At 38.9% G+C, this 22,589-nt stretch overlaps 3 protein-coding genes across 4 annotated transcripts; 2 read left to right on the plus strand and 1 right to left on the minus strand.

Moving 5' to 3' along the window:
• The first annotated feature begins 275 nt into the window (after positions 1–275).
• On the plus strand, positions 276–8,659 carry LOC137966225 (uncharacterized). The gene is made up of 8 exons (XM_068812792.1): positions 276–948; positions 1,998–2,145; positions 2,234–2,384; positions 2,705–2,830; positions 2,912–2,992; positions 6,648–6,840; positions 6,983–7,253; positions 7,936–8,659. The coding sequence occupies exons 1-8, from the start codon at positions 757–759 to the stop codon at positions 8,172–8,174; spliced, it is 1,401 nt and encodes a 466-aa protein (XP_068668893.1). The 5' UTR covers positions 276–756; the 3' UTR covers positions 8,175–8,659.
• A 1,814-nt stretch (positions 8,660–10,473) lies between these two features.
• On the plus strand, positions 10,474–18,490 carry LOC137966232 (COP1-interacting protein 7-like). 2 transcript variants are annotated; one of them, XM_068812802.1, is made up of 11 exons: positions 10,474–10,606; positions 12,134–12,235; positions 12,371–12,547; positions 12,660–12,771; positions 12,892–12,925; positions 14,545–14,582; positions 14,681–14,715; positions 14,791–14,943; positions 15,101–17,625; positions 17,869–17,949; positions 18,062–18,490. In XM_068812802.1, the coding sequence occupies exons 2-11, from the start codon at positions 12,165–12,167 to the stop codon at positions 18,124–18,126; spliced, it is 3,291 nt and encodes a 1,096-aa protein (XP_068668903.1). In that variant the 5' UTR covers positions 10,474–10,606; positions 12,134–12,164; the 3' UTR covers positions 18,127–18,490. The 2 variants fall into 2 exon arrangements, with proteins under 2 accessions (XP_068668903.1, XP_068668908.1); XM_068812807.1 differs by lacking the exon at positions 10,474–10,606 and adding an exon at positions 10,635–11,368.
• LOC137966247 (serine/threonine-protein phosphatase PP1-like) lies at positions 18,406–19,978 on the minus strand. The gene is made up of 3 exons (XM_068812817.1): positions 19,776–19,978; positions 19,111–19,670; positions 18,406–18,845 (listed from the first exon to the last, which is right to left on the minus strand). Exons 1-3 carry the CDS (start codon positions 19,951–19,953, stop codon positions 18,666–18,668), a joined length of 918 nt encoding a protein of 305 aa, XP_068668918.1. The 5' UTR covers positions 19,954–19,978; the 3' UTR covers positions 18,406–18,665.
• Between the last annotated feature and the right edge of the window lie 2,611 nt (positions 19,979–22,589).

Genomic DNA, 22,589 nt, shown 5'->3' on the forward strand with positions numbered 1-22,589 from the left:
AAGATCCTTTTTTTTTTTTTTAAATATTATTAATGAAATGATGAAGAATTAATCCAAGTCTAAGTATGGGGCTTCTTCAATTTCTTCTGAGGGGATTTATTCCAGATTTTTATTAGAGTTTATTATTTTAAATATTCAGTTTTTAGGTTTATATTTACATAAATACCCCTATTGTATCATAAAAATGCCTTACGTACCCTTGTCAATAAACTACTCGTAACTGTTCTCGGTTTCTTAGTAATTCTGAAACAGGAATATTAAAAAATAGTAATTCAAGCCTGCACTTGACGAGGAGAAGAACACAGAGAGTGGGTCCCCCACATGACGCCGTAAATGTGAGCGCGCCGTCGCCTGGATCAATTTCGGATTTTGAATCCTGGAAGATTGAAGAACAGATCGGACCCCAACTCCACTTCAAATCCGATTTATACCCATCGCCACTGCGAGCGCTTTTTGGAACCAGTTGTCGGTAGTCTGTATATCTCCACTCGCATCCTCTCTCTCTTCTCCTCCAGTCTGCAAATCAGTCACGAAATGACCTAGGTTTGGAGGAATCTAGGGTTTATCGTCAATCGTCCCTTCCCGTTCTGGTCTTTACTCTTCTTTCTCCATCAAGGGTTTGGAGAAAAGAGTGAAAATTGCCATCTTGGTTCATTTAAAAAAAAAAAAAAAAGCCTTCTTGGTTGGAGGGGTTGATGGGTTTAATCGGATATGATTTTTTGTTCGTGGGTTTGGATTAGCTGTAGTGTTTAGGCTATGGAGGGGAAGAGGATTTCCGTTAGCCCTCGGCCTTGCTGTGGTCGGCGGATCCTCGCCAAGAAGCGTCCGCGGGTTGATGGGTTTGTGAACAGCGTCAAGAAGCTTCAGAGGCGGGAAATATGCTCGAAGCGGGACCGGGCTTTTAGTATGAGCAATGCCCAGGAGAGATTCAAAAATATACAGCTCCAGGTTGGTTCGTTTGACGTTTCATTGAGTTTCGCTGTTACTGATTGGCTGTTTTCTTTCAAGTTTTTTCCTGCGAGATTTAGTTTGTTTTGTCGGGTTTTACTTTTGGGCTGAGATATGAAACTCTCAAACAGTTGGAATATGTAGAAGTTTAAAATGATTTCTTGAGGTTTTGACTAGCGCCTGCGCGCAGTGTTGTTCTTTTGAATTTGTCAGAGGGGAGAGCTATACTTTTCTGTTAGGTAGCAATATTTAAGCTTTATATGGGAAGAATTCTACTTGAACTCGAGCGTCTAAGATTATATTTGTGATGCGTGGAAAAAATGGTTGTTTTATAATGGGAGGTTAAACTTGATATAAACGAACATCAGTGCGATAAAGACAGATATGCTCATACTTTTATTGTTGTTAGCATGATAAGTGAGCGATCAATGAATTCATCTTCGTAGTCGCTTTTTTTACTGGACGTTTTAAGTCAAAGAAAAGTAAGTCACATGACTAAAATTCCACGTCTAACTACATCTTTTTATATGGTAATTGCTGAATTCAAACTTCCTGCTGAAGAGGAGGGGGGAATTTGATGTGATAGATAAATTTAGGTTCTTGTTTCTTTTAGTAATACTCACAAAACTGTGGGGATAGGAGCATTCTCTTATTATTGGTGTGGAGTATGAGTAACACAATTGTTTGATATTCTTTTGACCATTATAAGTAGGGAAATTCTACTGAGAGAATGTGCTTTTGTATATCTGGATCAATCCTAGAAACTCTTAATGTAGGCCATTTTACTCGTTGCTAAACTTTCTAGGTATTTTACTTGTTGCTAAACTTTCTAGCTATTTTACATTGTTGCTAAGCTTTCTAGGTATTTTACTTTCTTGCTAAACTTTTTATCTATTATGGGAAAAAGGTTTCTTGAAAATTCCTTCATCAAATAAGTTTCATGCTTCATGCAGTGTATGCTTTATCTTTTGATGTCTGGAATTTGCTTCAGGGACTCCTAGAATTCCATTTTCCTTGATGTGTATGATAACTTGTATCTGTGCCTTCAGGAGGAATATGATACACATGATCCGAAAGGGCACTGTTTCTTGCAGCTGCCTTTTCTTAAGAAGAGATCAAAGATTATAGAAATTGTAGCAGCACGTGATATTGTATTTGCGCTGGCACAATCTGGCGTTTGTGCTGCATTTAGCCGAGGTGAGGTAGTAGTAATCTTTTGCACTGCAGCATGTACTAATATGTCTGAACGCATGTTGTTTGATTTTCTGGAGTTTTTAATTTGCAGAGACAAACCAAAGAATATGCTTTTTGAATGTGAGCCCAGATGAGGTCATCCGCAGCTTGTTCTACAATAAGAACAATGACTCTCTCATCACGGTTTCTGTTTATGCTTCAGACAACTTCAGTTCTCTAAAATGCAGAACAACTAGGATAGAGTGAGTGCAACTTATTCTTTATTTTTCCTAATCTCTCTCTCTCTATCTATCTATCTATCTATCTATCTCTGTCTCTCTCTTTTTGCATGCTCGCGTTGTGGTTTGACAGCCATTCTATTACTATGCTGAATATTTTTTTTGAAAATGATGTATATATTAACAAAAAGAATTACAAAGAAACAAGGAACAAATCCCTAACCACAAGAGATTGAAAGGTTGCTCCTGACTTGGCAAACACATCTGCCACCGAGTTAACAGATCTCGGAATGTGAGACCTAATATACTGTGCTGAATGATTTTAACTTCTCAAATTGATTTAGGTACATACGAAGAGGTAAACCAGATGCAGGATTTGCTCTTTTCGAATCAGAGTCATTGAAGTGGCCTGGTTTTGTAGAGTTTGATGATGTAAATGGAAAAGTTCTCACATATTCAGCACAAGACAGGTAGATATTAATCCGTTTGCATGATATTTGATGACCTTAGAGTTAGAATCTGACTTCCTTTTCTTGTCTTCTTCTGTGTAGCATATACAAGGTGTTTGACCTGAAAAACTATACAATGCTGTACTCTATATCAGATAAACACGTCCAGGAAATAAAAATCAGGTATTTTTCTCTCTCCTGTTGTCTCCTTCTGTGTTCTAGGTTTTTACTGTTTCCTTAGTTTATAGGTTGGATTGTGATACTCAAAACTCTATTTTATCAAGGTAACTGGGTGTATCAATGCTACGCTATTAAATTGTTATTTTGAAACGTTTTTGCTGCTCTCATGGACACCCACAAGCAGGCAGACAACATGGTCTGAGGATCATATTTTTGGGTTTCTTGCTTAAATTGCTTACTTGCATGGAAAACATGTAGATCCTTTTGTAAGTGGCATTTTTAGGTATCTACATATGTCTGTCATGCATTGAATAATCCACCTGTGATCGTAGGAAGGTTCAAAAGAAGTTATGATGAATTGATGTTTCCAGGTCATTGATTGGGATATGTTGTTAGTTGACACCTTTTTGCATAAGTTGTATCAGACGTTCTCATAAAATAATTTCAGTTGATTAAGGAAGTCCTGTGAGTAAGAGTGTGCCATTTTCTCATGGTGTTTGGTCCTTTTTAATTGTTGTGAGTCTTATGTAGCTCTGATTTCCTTGTGGGGGGGGGGGGGGGGGGGGGGGGTGTTAGTCAATGTTGAAGTTGAAGTAAGACTTCAAATTCAAGGCAATGATTTGATTCAACTTCAACTCATTCGTGGGTGTTAGTTTAGACGAGTTCAAGTGCACTGGAAAACAGATTCTAGTGTTAGTGCCCCAAAATGAAAAATATGATATAAACAAGAGAATGAGTAATTGTTAGTGCCCCTTGGTGGGTGAGTTTCTTACGAGTCTCAACTACAAAACCAGATCCACATGTTACTCATTTCCTTAAAAACTACATGCAAAAGTTACATAAAACATGCACAACCAAAGTTTCTGGTATCAAGAAATAGGTAGAATTCTGCATTTGACATCTATTTTAAATATCATTATTCATACAATATCTCTTTGGCCTCACTACAAGATTTTGTCATCTTCATGCCTGTTATTTGAATCTACATAAATCATTTGTTATTTGATCCAATCAAGAAGAAATACATAATGCATGGCATCCTTGCAAAGAATCAAATTGCAACCCACACAAAATTTTGCAGGTTTCCAGGTATGGTGTGGATGGAACTTCTTGTGGCAACTGGTTTGTTGTTGTGTGATGAATGATCTTAAAATTTGTGGAATGAGGATAAGCTTTTCTATCTTCCTCTCTGCCCACCTCATTCTGTGCATGGAAACTGCAGCTTCCCAACCTGGATGAATTTGTATTGTACTGTTCCGGGGTTTCGAAAGAAATTTCTGTGTACCAGCTTTGGTTAGAAAGAGCTTTTCTCGTTGTTCTGTCCAAGCCAGAGGCTGCATATAAAGAGATCTGAAGAGAGCCTTCTTTCAACTTTTCTTGAAATCTTCTTTTTCACATATACAACCTGGCAAAGGATTTGCATAGAGACACTCTCCTCCAGCTTAGGAAATTCTCCAGGCTCTCTATAATATGGAACCCCAACTCGGTCTTTATGCAGTTTTTTTTACTTTTGAACTAAATTTCTTCCAGGAGATTTTTCTCCATCTAAATCATCAACAAGTCTCAAAAAATTCATCCTATAAAAAAAAAATTAAAAATCAGCAACTTGATAAGCAATATTCTCTCAAACCTAGATCAGTAATATATTAGATGCAAACTAAAATATTTTAGAAATGCATACATGATTTCACAAAAGCTATTAATTTTACACCTTTTTTTATTTAAAAAGTAGATATTTTAGACCATATTGCAAGGGTGTATTCATCAGGAACGAATCATAAAATGCTTAATATCTAAAGGATTCATCACACAGAACTAATTTCCAATTTAGATAGTGATGGGAAAGAAAAACATAAGAAAATTTGGTTGCAAAAGTGGATTCAGAACCAGAAAGTGAGAGGTATACATTGATGCGGGGGAAAAGTTGCACAAATTGAATTATAATCTCTCATTGTCCAGAAATAAAGAAGACAAAACTGCAGATAAAACATGCTTGGAAGCTAAACCTAACAAGGTCATCATCATCCATTGAACCTAGTAGCATAACACCTAAAAAACATATACCCTAACCCTATATCACGAAATTATGCAGAAACTAAACAATAAATACAAATACCGCACACATAAATTAAGATTAAATCAAATACAACAGTAAATTAATAGTAAAAAATTAGGGTTTAGGCTTACCTTCTGAAATTTGGGGGAAACTGAAACCCAATGTCGAAATCGAAGGAAATCAAAACCGAAATGGGTCAAGTCGAAGGAAATTGGGAGGATTTTTAGGGGAAATAAAAAGAGGGAGAGGGAGGCCGAGAGTGAGAAAAGAGCGGGAGACGAGAGAGGGAGAGGAGATGTGAAGACGATGAAGGGAGAAGAGATGTGAAGACGATGAAAAGGGAGAAGAAGACGAGAGCAGAATAAAAGGGAGAATAAAGCATAAAAGAGGGAAAAAAATTTGTCGGGGGAGGCAAAAATGCGTCCCGAGCTATGGTTTAAGTAAATGATTAAAAAAATTGGGCTGAATCCCAATTCCACCGTTTTAGCCTGAGTAGATTACCTGCTGTTTTCAAATGATGCTGGCGCTCATTCACCACTAACGGCTTAATTGAATGAACTACGTAATGCACGTGAACTTCATTGTTAACTAACCCCCCTCCCCCCCCTAAATGCATTTTTAAAAATTGTCTAAATGCAATTATATAACCTTGTTCAGTTGCACTTAAAGCAAATACATTCATATTCATAGGGTCATGTACATCTTTTATGTCCTTATCAAAAGACTTCTCAATATAGTGAAAGTCTAGGTGTGTTGATGGGCTTCTTCTAAGAGTGTAGTTTCAGGTCTTTGGGTTTCTTTTTCCATGCCTTTAAAAGATTTGACATCTGTTTAGTCAATCTCAACACTTGAGAATTTCTGGAGTTTTTTTCTCTTAAATGCATTGTCATCGTGGAGGTTGACCATGTTGTGTGTTCTCTGGTTGCTCATTTAATGATTGTTGCCCTCTACTGTTTCTGATGATTTGATTGTATTCTCATATGTTGAAAAGAGGCACTTCAATAAGCTTTGTGTGGGTCATTCTTTTTTATGGTTGTTGATGTATTTATATCTTTATACTCAAATGTCGGAATGCTGCATATGAATTAACATATCATATACTTGTGGAAATTGGAATAATATAGTTTCAATGCTTTCTTAGCCTTGAGCATTTAATGTGAGACAACAGCAATCTTTAGTGGTTTCAATGCGACCGTGTCAAGGAAGTTTTTAGCTTACAGCGTTGACGCAATTGTGAAAATTGCATTTATAGAGATTGGGCACTATTTGAAAGGTCTGTTGTTTGTTGGTGTTTTCTATTTTGCAAAGAAGCTTATTGGTGTAGGGTCGTTTATCATTGAGACCAGTCTCGATTGACTGGTTAGCTGCAGCTAGTACTTGAAAACATTTTAGTCCCTCTTACAATGAAATGTTTGTAGTGTCACAGTCATGCATCATAAGATAAAACAGCTGTTTTCATTGAATGGAATAACCTGATATTGCATGTGGTGGAATTTTAACTCTAATTTCCAAGAATGAGAGCTGCAATTTAAAATGAATTTAGGCAATTTTTATTTTATTTTATTTTATTGATTGACAGCTCCCTTCCTCTTCCTGTGGCAGTCCGGGCATCATGTTATTGATATTTACCAGAGCCAGCAGTCATGTACCTCTCAAGATTCTATCTATTGAAGATGGTACTGTACTAAAAGCCTTCAACCATCTGCTCCATCGAAATAAAAAGGTGGATTTCATTGAGCAGTTTAATGAAAAGCTTCTTGTCAAGCAGGAAAATGAGAATCTCCAGATTCTTGATGTAAGCATCTCCTGTTCATTTTTATTGGAGTGTGCAGCTGATGGTCAAACATACGAGGTTGCCTGCCATTTCTGGAGACAGATGATAAGTATTCATTTAGTCAAATTTGGTGCCTGATTCTGTATAGTGACATTTTCTGTAGGTTCGAAATGCAGAGCTTACTGAAGTTAGCAGAACAGAATTTATGACTCCCTCTGCATTCATATTTTTGTATGAAAATCAACTGTTCTTGACATTTCGAAATCGGACAGTGGCTGTGTGGAATTTCCGTGGAGAACTTGTGACATCATTTGAGGATCACCTGTTGTGGCATCCAGACTGTAACACCAACAATATTTATATTACCAGTGATCAAGACCTTATAATTTCTTACTGTAAGGCGGACTCTGATGATTCGGCCATAGAAGGAAATGGTACGCTTATATTTATTTTTGTATTTGATTTTCGAGCCTAGCCTTAGGAAACTTTGGTTATTGTGATTAAGACCCTAAAAACTATGACTAGGAGATGTTAGTATTCATCTTCATGTGAGAGGAGAGCAGTGACTGTTGTTTAGGAACTACAACAGGTGTGTGAGAACAGAACAATTGCATGGGTAATATTTGTCATGTGCTAGATATCCTCAAGGAAATTCTCATTGAAATTTTGATTTGGATAGCTTCCTCTGGGGTTTTCAGAGTCTTTTCAAGAAGTGTCTTCATCTCTAAGAGTGTGATTAATCACAAGGTCTGTCAGGGTGTTGATGTACTGGTGTGTTGTTACCTTTGAAACGAGTTTGTGGAATGGATGATAATTAAGAAAGTAATTTGAGCATCGTGACTCCTAATCTGGTAGATTACACCTGGGGCAGGCTATCATCTTCAACAGTTTACCATCTGATCCTTTTGATATTGTACATTTTTTGCTATGGACTGCATACTGATTAAACATTACTTCTTTTGGCCAGTTGATATTTTTGCTATATAACTGGCATTGTTGTGGATTAGTTTCTTTGATTGGAAACTTTTCTATATATTACTAAATCCTGAATGGAGCAGTACTTGGTATTTGGAAGCTCTTGTTATGTAGTTCTCATTCTGCTACTTATTGGTGCAGCTGGGTCAATCAATATCAGTAACATTTTGACTGGAAAATGCCTGGCGAAGATCCGTGCTGGTAGCAGCAGTCTCAAGGATGATGGGAAGTGCAGGCGGACAAATCGGCCTAGGAAGCAAAGAATCAGAACCGCGGTTGTAGAAGCCCTGGAGGATATAACTGCTCTTTTCTATGATGAGGAGCGGAATGAGATCTACACAGGGAACCAACAGGGACTTGTTCATGTATGGTCCAACTGACCAATCACTGACTGGAGCATGCCACATTGCCATAGGAGCCTTGTTTACTCGTGGGCTGGATTGAGACTATCCTGTCATCGGTGATGACTGGAACTGTATCATGATATGCTTCTGTTTTAGGACCTTCATTCTTTGTTCTTTCCCTCTCCCTCTTCATTTGTCATTCATTACATGTTCTGCCCTGGAAATTACTAAGATGAAGAGACGGCAAAACCAGTTCAGGTGCTGGAAAATTGATGTGCTTGGTGTCTTAGGCCCAGGTTGTGGATTGTATAGGGGGGACATGTTTTGATGAAAATCATGTAAGACAGGGTCGGGTCTGGGATAATAGCCGTCTTGCTTTCTGAATATGGGTCTGAATTGCATCCAGATCAGAAGTGTACCATTTCAATTAAGCTATTTGATGTACTGACCTCAACCCTCTTCATCTTTTACTGATTTCTCAAATACCCTTATATTCAACCTATTTGCTTGTTTCTCTTTTACTTTGGTGTTGGATGTTAACTCAAGTCTGAACTCTTCGCCTCTCCTTTTCATGAATGGAATTGCAATACAGTGCATATCCAGGGTTTATTTATAAAATATATTTATTAATATTTTAGAGAAGTCTAACATGGCGGCCGTTGCGGCTCCACGTTTGGCCCAAAGTCAACCTTGCGACGAGAACAAGATCCTCATTTGCATGCCACTCGATAATCCCACGTGCCAAAAGATTACCCCTTAAGCTACATAAAACTACGTAAATACCACGTTTGAGGATGAATGCGTCATTGTAAAAACGGTTCAAGGGTGTTTCGGGTATCTCTTAAAGGTCACTTCGGTTGCGCGTCTTCTCTTGTAAGAGAAGCATGTGCGTAACCGACAGTCGTTGTGGTGGGAGAAAAAAAGGAACCCTTGCCGTGGACAGTACTTTCCCCACCGATCTGCGAAGAATGAACGGTCTCGATGACGAGACAACTTTGGTGGGAGGGACCACGAGTCGCTTTCGGTTGCTTCCAGTACACGCGTCTAGCTCTTCCCAGTGGGCCCCACCGAGTCCGAAACTTAAAAGCTTTACTAAACTGCCCTTCTGTTTTCCTTTTTTATTTTTAAACCATAATACATAATAATTAATTTAAAACTTTTTAATGGGTGACCCCTATTAATCCAATAAGAACATGAAAAAAAAAATCCACGGGTTAGAACCGAACCGGTCCAGCAGAAAAATTACAGAAAATAAAATTTATTCAAATATTTTTGTTGTGCATATTTATTTTTTAATTCTAATTTTACTTGGTTATTATTTAATATATATTTATTAAATCTCGCCTATCCCGATCCATGCCAGGATAATACAACCAACAGTGTTTAGCTTTACCTAAAGAGAACCGGGTCCAATTGTTTGAACCGGTCTGGTCCGAATTTTGGCCACGTTGACGCAGCCACGTTTACTATTTATCTAGGACGATGAATGAACGAAATTACCCCTAATAGATCCGTTTCCAACTAGCAAATCAAGGGGCTCGTAGTCATTTCGCTTGATTCCGCAAAGGACAATAATTGTCAGCGCCTTTTCGGTAACAGTACAGTAGGGCCCATTTTCCAACGGATTCGACAGCGAAAATACAATCTTACCCCGCCAATAATACTAATTAAGCCAAACTTTATCCGTTTAATCATTTGATTAGGACCAACGAATGATTATCAAAGACGAAACAACATGATTATAAACACTTATCTCTTAATAAATTACAGAACTATGGACCCACTTGTTTGGGGTTATTGTGGTAAAATGTTTTAGGCGAAATTACGACGATGACGACAAAACGGGCGATGCACGTGTGCGAAAAGCCCTGTGACACTGTCACGTGTCAGTAAAAATCTGGTGGCACCGGCCTGCGCCGGTGGGTTTTAATTGCATCCGGCTCTTTTTGGGGTTTCATCGGCTTCATCATTCTGGTCGCATGGGGAAGTGGGGATATTTACCTGTGTTAAATTACAAAAATACCTATTGTTATTTTTTTATACTTAAGCCATAGAGATTAGAGAATGGCCTTCCCGTAATTACTCAGGCACCCAAGGTTCGATTTAATTACATTTAAAACTCCCGTCGTTGTCCACGGGAATCTCCTCGCTGTAATTCTTAATCACCTGATTTCGTCGACCAAGAGTTAATGCATTCGTAGATTCTCGAAATCCAGGGCTAAAGTAGTAAATTCTCTTCAATTCAAGGGCCGTTTGCTGGACAGCTGTTGTAGTACTCTCTACAAAGTCACTATGAGTAGTAGCTAAGTTCTCTGTGCCTCCACCGTCCGTTCTCTCTCTCTCTCTCTCTCTCTCTTTCTTTTTCTGCCACCAGAAACAAGAAAAAAGCCTGCAAATCCGAGCTTAGCGTTCGCGAGGAATTTTAAGAGGATCTGGTCGCTAAATGCAGGTGGAGGCGTCTTAATTAGGTAATTTTTCGCATCATTTTTGTGCTTTGGTTGGTGATGCTGCATTTTTTCCTAGTTTGATGAGATTGTTGTGGTTCTTGGTTTGAATCTCGCTGTTTTGGTTTGGTGAGAGAATGTAGTTCAGGTGGGGAAGTTTTGTGACGTTTGTGTTGTGTTTGAGCTGTTTTTTTTATGAGTTGTGCTTTGGATGGTGTTGGAAACGAGCTGCTTTTGGAGAAGGATTGTGGAAAGAGCGTGGAGTGCGGTTTGTTGGATAGTTTTGTTGTGAGAGAGTGGCTGATGAGTAGGTTGAACTAGCGTGGCTTTCATTCGGGAGTTTGGGTAAAAAATCAAGCTTTTGGTGCATTTGGAGTGAAAAAGCGTACGAAAAATGGTAGATTTGACGGCGATGCGGCTTGATTTGAGTTCTAGTAGCTTGATCTGAGTTTTTTTAGGTTCGGTGTGGAGCGTCAAGTTGTGGTTTCGTTATGAAGACGGCATAATTCTTCATTTAGGAAGTGAGACGAACGAAGGTTTCTTTGCCCACTCATCGTTTGTCGGAGTTGGAGAAACCTCTTCCTTCTGCTCGAGTGCGACTACTAGAGAAAGTTTCTCAGAAAACAAAGCATTTCTTTGAGGTTTCAAGACACTGGCTGCAGCTGATTTATTACGGCATTTAGTCAAAAGTGCTACTCTCCGTCATGTAAAACGTGTTCTGAGAAATCCGAAACTTTTTTTTAGTACTTCGTCTTGCCACTCAACTTGAGCAGTACTGTTCTGCAGGTAACTTTGTTTTGCATTTGGGTTTCTAGGAAGTAGGATTTTCTGGTTAACCTTGAAGCCAACTATAGATTAATATACACCGGAAGTTAGCTCATTCTGAGTTGGAATTTTGAATTATTTAGTTGTTGTTGAGGACACACATTTTTTTTCAAGTATGACCTTCTATCAGATTCATTCAATCACAGTTGAAGCAGTTCCATTTTTCTATTAGTTGAATTAAATTGCATGTCTTCATGATTATGTTCTTTTAAGATAAATATTTATATATAGTATCTTAATTTTTATTAAACCTGATTAGCTTATTCTGGCATGGTCAAACATCTTTGGAGCTACGTGTTGATTTTTGCATTCATTTACAGTTTTCTTTGTCAATTAAATTTTCTCGTTTTGGTATTTTGTTCTATGCTACAATTTGCTGGTTACACCCCTTTTCTGGAATGTTTTCCACTGGCTTGACTTATTCTTTTTCCTCTTCAATTTATTTAGTTTTCATATTGTATTATTTCATACCTTATTTGCTTACTTATTTAGTTATGCATTTTTGGCTGTGCATGTGTGTGTTGTTTATGGTCTGCATATTGGCATGATATTATTCAGATCTACTAGCATTTTGTTTTCAATAAAGTTCTAAGAAGTCCCATTTCAAAAAGAAGTTTTGCAAAGTTGATGCTTGTGACTCTTTTCTGTTCAACATGAAAAAAAAAAATCCCAATTTGAGGCATAAAAAGAAGAGTTTGCTGACTTTGTTTTTCTTGTCTTGTCTAGTGTTAAGTTGCTTGTGACATTGCTGATCACCATGGACGGAAGAATAAATTCAGATGAACTTCTGGATTATGCAACCTTTCAGATTTCTCCTGTTCAAAACAGGTAGCTCCTGTGCCTCTGATATGTATGTGATATGGCTAATTCTGACTTGAACTGAAACAAGTGGCACATGAACTAATAAGCTTCAATTCTTGACTTTTTAAAGTATTTTGAATTGTCTACATTTATCCTCTGCAGATATGAGGCATTTATATGCTCCAAGGGCGAAATTGAAAGACTAGATTCTGGGATCTTAGAACAGTTAGTGGTGCATTTACGTGCTGTAAATTTTGAGGGGTTAGGAAACAGCTTTAAACTTGAGCTACCTCAAGGCATCAGAGGTGCATCATGGTTCAACAAGTCCACTCTTTCCAGGTCATTGTTTCTAATGTCATTCATCAATCAGCCGAGTAAAAAAAAGCATAAGATTGGCTGTTGGCTTGTTCTGCTAGAAATGGAATAAAAAATGTATTGTCTATCTTGACAGGTTTTTGCACATTGTTGGTGCTCCACAGTTGTGGAAGAACATGAATGTGGTATTGGATGAGGTGTCTCAGTTGGAAGAAGCCAGACAATTTCATCTTGCACTGTATACTCAGGTACTACCATCCTTTAAGCCATCCTTGCTTCTCTGTAATTTTAATTTGACTAATTTATGTATTTTTCGTGAATGTAAGTTGCTATGATCTCTGACATTCACATATTATCTCCTATATCAGGGTCCACGGAGTCATCCACAAAATGGGGTTACAGGTATGCAGCATAAATCTCTGCTAAAATTAGTGATGAGATACATAAGGCTCATATTATTGCTGAAAATTTTCATTTTCCTTTCCTGATAATCTTTGCTATTTATTGTTGGTATGTGAATTTTTCATATTCTCATGATCAAACTTTTTGCAAGTAGTATTGCTCCAGATGAGCTTCTAGAAAAGATCAAGTTTGGACCTTATGTATTGGTTTGTGAAGGAATAACTTCTCTAGGTAGTATTAAAGAATAGTTCCACATAGATTAGTGATAACAAAGATTTTAGGTTTATAAGTTGGGAAAAAGTCTTTCTAACTTAGCTAGTCCTTTTGTGATGGGCCTTGGACCCAACTTCACAGGTAGATAGATGTATTTTGAAAAAAACATGTAAAGGGATAATGCAAATTCTAAAATTTGTTTGTTCTGTTTATTTTTTAAGTTGTTAGCATGTTAGCAGTAGCATATGAGAAAAAAAAAACGTGTATATGAGAACTGGTGTTCAGTCCTTCATACGATTCACATAGAATTGACATAGTTCCTGTTTCTGCTTTTTTCTTTTGGTTAATTATGTGGCCTTTGTTGGCGGTCAAATGGTAGAATATTTTTATAGATATTTTCTATATTCTGTTTATGTTTGTGCCAAGATTGTCGGCTAAGAGCTGTCTGGAGTTACAAGTTGGAGGTCTGTCAGGCAATCTTGAACAACACTGAATTGTAGTGATTGTCTATCAGTTATGACTGCAAAGTCTTCAAAGAATGTCTTGCCATATGTAGGAAAATAAGTTTTTGAACTTCATTGAAATGCTTAATTTATGTGCATCTTTTACAGGTTAAGCTTTCCAATTTGTATACCTGCTCTCTAGCTTGATTTTCTTCATGTGTGGCCCACGTGAGAGCAATTTGGACTGCTAGAAGCAAAGTACACCCTATCCTCTTCCTGTCCGTGGAGTCTAATGAAAATTTTAATCTGTAAGATGAACCTAGCTTGCTGGTTGGTGTTGTTCCTTTCTGCCATATGGTTTTATGACAGGTTCCTCAGTTGTAGCCCTTGAACAAGCTTCTTTGGCTTTATCCTCCTCGTCCACCCCATGCCAAGTCATGTTGAGTCTATTGCAGCTTCTCTAAAGTCCAGTGAAGTATAAACCGTCTCAGCTGGCATGCTTAAACAAGCAAATTGTTCGTAATGCTAAAAAATCCTTCGAGTTCTCCTGTTAGCATGGTTTAATATTACTACTAGAGCATTGTTAATCTCTTCTTTCCAGTACTCTCAAGCACCTAGAAGCATTGGTTCTTTCTTTATCATGATGTCAAACATTTTGACTAAGACAACTGACTTATTGATCTGACTGAAATTGTTAGATATAGTTCAGTTGATGCACACTCCATATTTAGATAATTTTCCATGGAATACCCAAAAATTAATGTTATCCTGATATGTTGTTTTTTCTCATGTTATACCAAAAATTAGAGTCATACTAATTTGTTGGTTTCTCTTGTTCATTGTAAATGTGATAATATGTGGGAGTTGTCTTGGATGTCTCTTCTGTGTTCTCTTTCTTGTATGATATTAGTTGGTTCTTTCAGACTTGCTCAAGTTACTGTGTGATGTCTGCCTTTTTTGCAGATAACAACTACAGGAAAGAGAGGGAACAATCGCTGAATGTAAATTTGTCCCCCTACAATTTTATCTTGGTCGTGTTTTGTTCTTTATTTTAATCACATAGTAAAAACTTACATCTGATTCTTGATGCCTTGAACAGTCTGGTGTCTGCACAATGTCATCTGATGCAACGAAGTAAGTTCTGCCTGTCATTGTTTGTTATATAAATAGGATCTCTTTTCCTATCTTATTGAGATCTTTTACCTGCAGGAATGAGCTTTTGCAAGCAATGGACCTAAGACTAGCAGCATCAAGAACAGAGTTAATTGCTGCACTGGAGCAGGCTGCAGGTGCCACTTGCTCCATTGAACAAATTACCTTGTTAGATGAATTTGCTAGGCATTTTGGAGCAGCAGATATAAGGTGGCTTCCATTGATTCTGCTGTCTTTGCAATTAGAGTTGTTTGTTTTTAGATGGCATGAGCTCTTAGATTAAATGGTATTATAACTCCCATTGGCTTGCATGGTAAATCTTATAGCTGTGTTATGACTATCTATAGTGCCTGTTCTCTCCTTTCAGAAATTCTATATCCAAGTACTTAGCACTGGGCTTCAAGAAGCAACCTACTGAACCTGTTAACAATGGCTTCATATTTCCACATCATTTGCATGGCAATACAACAGAGGGAACACCTCCAATAGATTTGCAAGTAGACAAACCTGAATCTGGGAAAGCCTTTCTTTCGCCTGCAAAAGTGGCTGAAGTGGAGTGCCGGAGCTTAACAGAGAGTGAAGAGTCTTCTGGCTCAAGCGAAGATGACAAGTCCCCTGTGGAAAGGAGCAGATCCCTTGTGAGATCAGCATCACCCAAAAGATCTGCATCCCCAATGAGACGAGTCCAAATTGGGAGATCTGGGTCTCGCAGGGCTACTGCAATTGCAATTAAGAGCCTTGGTTTTATTCCAGCCAGGGAGAAGCTGTTATCTAATAGGAATGCTCTTGGCAACAGCAGTGAAGATGAAGATACTGACCAGCCTGCAAAGAAACCTGAGAGCACTGTGAGGAGGATGAGCGTTCAGGATGCAATCAATCTGTTTGAAAATAAACAGAGAGATCAGAAGTCTGAAATTCAGAAGTTGAGATCTTCTGCAGAGATTAGTAGCACTAACAAGTTGGTGCTGAGAAGATGGAGTTCAGGCATGGGTGATTCTTCAACTCAGTCTGGGGCAGATATTGCTCAAGGAGCCGGTGTCCCTGGTACTGATGATAATTCAAAAATTGAATCACCACAGAGTAGTGATTTGGCAGAAACAAATGCAATATCTGATATTATTGAGACTGCTGATGTAGTGGATTCCACGGCAGCAGATGAAAAGGCCTCCTTCAATAATCAGGATTTGGTTGTTGCTGGGTCTGAAGACGTACAAAATAAGGTTCCAGATTCTGTAGAGTGGACACGACAGAAGGAAGCTGAACTAAATCAAATGCTGATGAAAATGATGGAGAGTAAGCCCAATAGGTATGGAGTGGCAAAAACAGGGAATGAGAAAGCAGCAATTGTGGGCGAGAGAAGGGGAACTTGTTATGATCATTATCGGGAGAAGAGAGATGAGAAACTTCGAGGAGAGAATGCTGGAAAGCGTGTCCAGAAGGAGGCCCAGTTCAAAGCCATACATCACACGCTTGACCAAAGAAAAGCAGAGATGGTCTCAAAGAATGGGACTGGTGCAAGAAAACAAGATTCTCCTAGTGTTTCTCGAAATGCACGTAGAACATCATCTCCATCACTGGGGCAAAAAAAGGAACTGTCTCCTAAACCAACTGGTGTGAAGAAAGCTGCGAAAAAATCATCCACTTCACTTCCTGCTACACGCAACTCATGGCCGTCAACCCCCTCACCGAGATCCATTGCACCGTCACCAACAAAAGCTTCAGGGCCGGTCTCCTCTGCTGGACCTGTATCAAACCACAGGAAATCCCAGGGCACACCATCTCTGACTCATCTGGCCACTAAAGTGGAAAGAACCAAACCAGAAGATAGGAGCTCAAAGGTAGACCGAACTGGAATGAAACCGAGGTTAAAAAATCAAGATGGAAAAAAACCACAATTAGTAACTAAAAACAGCAAACCTACTAAACCAAAAAACATGACAGCTTCTGCAGATGATTCAGTCACAACCCCTGCCAAGCCTAGTTTCTACAACAAGGTAACTAAGAAGGGTAGTGTGGTTCCACTGGAGACAAAACCATTCTTGCGGAAAGGCACTGGTATGGGTCCTATTATTGGTGGAAAGGCAAAAACCTCCCAATCTGATGAATCTTCCAAAAATAGTGGAAATCTGGTGCAGGATTTGGGGAAGGATGTGGTGGTGCTCAATGGAGCAGCTGAGTTAGAAGCTGAGACAACAAATCAGTTATCTGCAGAAAACCCTGTTGCAGCAGAAGATGATGAGATTAATTTACAAGTTCCTGTAAATAATGAGCAGACATGTGAAAACAAAATAACTTCTGAAGCATCTACCGTTGAGTCTGCTGATACCCTTGTAAAAACAGAAGAATTTCCTGTTGAGATCCAACCTGATGAGGACTTGGGTATCTCTGCCTCTGCGTGGGTGGAAGTAGATCCCCCTGAACTGCTTGAGTTGCATGATGATGGACATACTCCTCCAAAGATTGTGACTCCAGCAGTTGTGGGCCCTGTAACAATATCAAGTCCACGTGTGCGTCACTCCTTGTCACAGATGTTGCAAGCTGAGAATGGGGAATCAGAGAGCATAGAATGGGGAAATGCTGAAAATCCTCCAGCCTTAGTATATCAGAAAGAGTCACCCAAAGGACTGAAGAGGCTACTGAAGTTTGCTAGAAAAAGTAAAGGTGAGGCAAATTCAACTGGAACTGGATGGGCAAGCCCATCCGTATTTTCGGAAGGCGAAGATGATGCAGAGGAAGCCAAAGGCATTAGTAAAAAGCATGCAGATGCACTTCTCAGAAAGGCTGCTTTACAAGCAAAAGGCTGTGGGCAGCACAAGTCCATGTCTAGTGGCAGCTATGATGACAGAAGTTCAAACCGGACAATGGGCATGGCTTCTCATGATATTGAAGGAGGTATTCAAACTGCTGCTGCCCTTTAATTCTGATCCTTAATATTTATACACACACACACACACACACACACACATATACAGTCACTTTGAAATGAAAGGATACTAGTTGATGGATGAATCGTAATTATTCTTAGAATGAACAAGGTTATCTTTTGTTTCTTCTGAATGAGTAATTATAGAGAAGTCTGCCTTATGTTCTTCTTTAAATTTTGGTTTTAATGTACTGCATTTTGTTTGTTTACAGCTGAAATGAACATCACCAATCTTCCCTTTCCAGGCTCTAATAGAAGAGGGCAAACCTCAACAACTAATACCTCAAGCAAAGGTAGACGACCTTAATTTACAAAGTCTCGTCTTTTTTTGTGTAGTTATTGTCTCATGTAATATATGATTTCACTTCCTTTGTTAAAGGGCACCTTGGCTTTTTTGTGTTTTAGGAACACGGTCGTTCTTCTCCCTCTCAACATTCAGAAGCAATAAAAGTGAGACAAAGCTTCGATAGTGCCAACTACATATTCAAAGTAAACGACAAAATCTGTATACAGATGGATAATATGACTGCCTCTTACTGGCGTCAGTAGTTGATGTTTGCCCAAGGTGCCTGTTTTCTAAAATGGCTTTCTCCTTTTCCCTCTAGTATTTGTTTTCATTTGGTTTTGTCATATTCCTTGAAGTTCCCCGCATAATATGTTGAAGTTCATCTGTAAATACAGTACATTCAAAATTTTCATATTGACAGTTAATTACAGTTCGAAAATCAGAAACCATTCCGTGTGATTAGATTGTTAAAAAAAAAAAAAAAAAAAAAAAAAAAAAATCTAACTGGGAACTGACCTCTTAGGCCATTTACATTTGATTGTGAAGTTTCATCATGGATAACATTCAGTCCTCTTTTGTTTTCCTGCATTTGTACCGCAAAAAAGGTACTGCAGCTGGCTATTACTCTCCGAATCAGAAATTTCAGCTGCAGTCCACAACATAATACTGGTAGATTGAAATTTCATCCTCTACCAAGTTAGTTTCTCTATGGACCTATAGTTATCAACCCTCTGTGGCCCCTGGCTTTCCTCTCCATGGCTTAATGATCTGGAACGAACACAGCAAACTCTCATCTACATTCATCAGTGCCCCTGCATTATTGAATTCTCCGCAATAATTTGGTGCCGAGAAGATCGTAACCAGCTGCCTCTCTGCGAAGAACTCGTAACCATCTTCCACTACCTGCAAGTAAGGTAAATTTCACAGCTTGTAAGGTTTTCTTCATTTCTACCTGAATAAGGAAGATCATTTTGCATCCAACCATCCATTTCCTTTCATGGAACTTTTGGATTTTTGTTAGGAGTCACTGTTGTTCAATCTTTGGAGAACCAGTTATCTGATGTCATATCAAAACCTTAAATTTGATAAATATTGTAAGCGAGACGAACACTTATGTATTCAAATTTTTGATGCAATGAAGTGTCAGCGTGAATCGAAGAAAGCGTACCTGATGAGCTCGGCAGACGAGATCAAGATCATGTTTCTTCAAGAACTCCTCCACCTTGTCTGCTCCAAACGTGAACGAGACCCCTCTGTCGTTCTCCCCCCACCCTTTAATATCCCTATCAGGATCAGCCCACAAGAGGTCGCAGAGCAGCCCCTGGTCCGGCACGTCCACCGGCCTCTCGATCGCCCGTATCAAGTCCAGGCTCTCCAGCTCCGGCGATAGCCCCCCGTGCATGCATAGTATCTTGTCGTCGATCACCGCCGCCACTGGCAGGCAGTTGAAGCAGTCGGTGAAGATTCTCCACAGCCGGACGCTGAACCTCCGCTTGCATTCGTCGTAAAACCCGTAGATTCTGTTGATCGAGGCGCACTCGTGGTTCCCCCTCAATAGAAAGAAATTGTCCGGGAATTTGATCTTGTAGGCGAGGAGCAGGCAGATGGTTTCGATGCTCTGTTTCCCTCTATCGACGTAGTCACCGAGGAAGAGGTAATTCGATTCCGGTGGAAACCCGCCGCACTCGAACAGGCGGAGGAGGTCGGAGTATTGGCCGTGGATGTCACCTGTTCGTCCAAAACAACCGCCATGTTCAGACACACAGATAGAAAAAAAAAAAAAAAAAGTTCATCTGAAAATTAGGAATGGATTGGGATTTAAAATTTACGTACCACAGACGTTAATGGGTGCCTCTAATTCCAGCAAATTGGGCTGACTGAGGAAAATCTCCTTGGCGACTAGACAGAGATTCCTAATCTCCAATTCAGTAAGCTGGATCCGTTTTCCGATTCTTCCCTTTCTGCCTTCCAGAAGCCTCCCTATCAGATCATCCATTATATTTGCATCCATCTGCTGCTCCTCGAGAAAACGGGAACTAAATTTCTACTGAGGCAATTAAACAAATAGAAGAAGGAGAAGGAGATTGCAGTACCGAAATTGGAAATAGTTTTGGATTTCTTCATTTGTTGCTTAGCGATGTCCGGCTACGGTGGAGATGGATGGAGACCCGCAAGCCCCTTCTTCCCGTTTTGTTCGCCTTTATTATCTACGACCCATATCGAATAGGAAAAACCTCCTCAGTGCAATTGAATTTCCACAACCACCCCATGATTATACAGTTAACAATAGAAAGCTACGATCAGTCTGTGTCTTAGAGACTTCACATAAAATTATTTTAACTTTTCTCTAGTAGCATACATGGCTCAGCCTGAAACATTATTGAAAGTTGTCTACATATGAAGGTCTCATGTAAATGGAAACGACGGTTATAATTTCATGATAAGAGGTGCCTTAGATGGTATTGAGTTTTTTTTAAATTTTTTTTATATAGAACTGTTTTCTTCAAAGTGGAAATTGATACAAGGAAACCCATTGAAGTTTTCTCTCATAAAATAGTTACTAGAGATGTGACTCCTCGTGAAACCGTAATGAGGAATCATCTATATATGTGGGTCCCATATAAATAGAAAGGCATGCTTGTTATTAGGGGTGGCATTGACCCGAGTTAAGCTCGAACTTGCTTATATTCGAGCTGAACTTGATTTAAATATTTCGAACTCGAGCTCGAGTCGAGCCCAGTCTGGAGCTTAAAATTGTTATCAAACTCGACCTCAATAATTTTAACCTAGTTTGAGTTCGAGCTCGAGCCGAGTTCGTACTTCCACCTATATTTAAAACTTTGCATAAAATACATGTCTAATAAATTGTATATAAAATTATCTATATGTTTTTGCATAAAATTATTCATAAAAATTGCATAATTATGCATAAATTTTATTCAAAAAAATAATTCATCTGTAAAAATGAGTAATTTTGCATTTCCTTTCTCTCTCTCTCTGACAATTATTGACATTCAAAATTCCCAAGTCCATTATTCAACTAAAAAAAAAAGGTGATTATTCATCTGGGTTTAATAAGGTACAAAATATTTTCATAGAAGATGATGTAACAAATCAAAAAACACAAATATTTACGTTTTTGCTTAGGAGATCCAGTAAGAATACGAAATGGTAGTATTTACCTAATTAAATTGGTCAATATTTGACAAATCCTTAGCACATCACCAACAACCTAAGACAAAAAGTTGAAGAACAATCAGCATATAGAAAATTAAATAGTAAACTTATGCGGGCCATAATTTAGAAGAGAAAAAATTAGATTTGGCATCAAAATATTTTTTGAATCAGTATCTATTAGGCTATGCTATTATTGTTACTTAAAACCCTAGATGGGTTTCTCTGTGCTCCTCTCCTGCCGAAACGAAGGAGACGGCACCGGACCAGGCAGAGGTGTCGGCTTGACCCAAAGCCTCAGACAAAACAGCATGAGATCAACCGAAGATGACAACGTAGCCACAAAACACAAGTTTGTGCTTTACCGATGGAAAACACAAAGGGGCAGATTTTAGGCCTCAAACAGCTGTGCTAAACAAGTTAGAAAGAGCAATAACGAAATGAACAAAAAAATCATGTTCAAAAGGGCATACAAGAGAAGCATTGAAAGAGGAAAAAATGGACGCAATTGAAAACTCTCTAAAACCGATAGAGCTCAATTGAAGGATGAAGTTTATGACAGAGAAACTTAAAAAGCGGAACAAAAACCAACCCATAGCATCTTAAGAAAAAAAAAAAGAGTCGTAAGATGTTAAATTGGAGAGGGAAGAAAATTATTGGGGACATCGATCACGATCGCCGGTTTTTGGTGACACAAGTTGGTGACGAGCGATCAAAAATCGGAGAAAAGAAAAGAAAGAAGCATGAGATTAGGTTACTTGAAAGGCTGAAAGAGAGAAAAGGAGTAGAAGGTGTTATCGATCTCGATTCTCTTCTTTTTGCTGCGTTCCGTTGGCGTTGGAGGGAAGCCGGGAAGATTGAAGAACCTACCTAGTGCCAAAACTAACCTAACAGAGCAGATTGAAGTCGACTTCCTTCCCCATTTTTTTCTCAAACTCTGCTGCCGAATCTGGGATCCCGACTTTCCTTATTCTCCACCCCCCCCCCCCCTCCTGGTTCCAACTTCCGAAAAAGAAAACCCTCACTCGGGCCCTATTAAAGTTAACGAGCCGACTCGTGAGCTTTCGAACGGAACCATGGTTCATTCAAGCTCGACTTGTTAACTCAAATAAGCTTTATGTGGATATCGAACTCGGTTCGAGATCCAGATAAATAGAATCGAACCAAGCTCGAGCCGCTTGCGAACTGGCTCGGTTCAATGCCACCCCTACTTGTTATCTCAAATTGAGACCCATCTCAAGAATTCCTAGTTTTTTTTTTCATCTAAGTTACTAGAGACATGTCTCCTCATTTAAGTTATTCTAGTAGAGTTAGTTACTAGAGACATGTCTCCTCATGAAACGGTAATGAGGAGTTGTCTACATATGTGGGTCGTTGTAAATGGAAAAGTCTAGTTATTATCTCATATTGAGACACTCCTCAAGAAATCCCGACGGTTTTCTTCATATAGAACCATTTATTTCAAGGTGGAGA

The sequence above is a fragment of the Aristolochia californica genome, unplaced genomic scaffold (assembly GCF_029961685.1).
Source record: "Aristolochia californica isolate CCGP_79_NKW_82.1479 unplaced genomic scaffold, dmAriCali1.0.hap1 SCAF_10, whole genome shotgun sequence".
In the NCBI taxonomy this organism is placed as follows: Eukaryota; Viridiplantae; Streptophyta; class Magnoliopsida; order Piperales; family Aristolochiaceae; genus Aristolochia; species Aristolochia californica.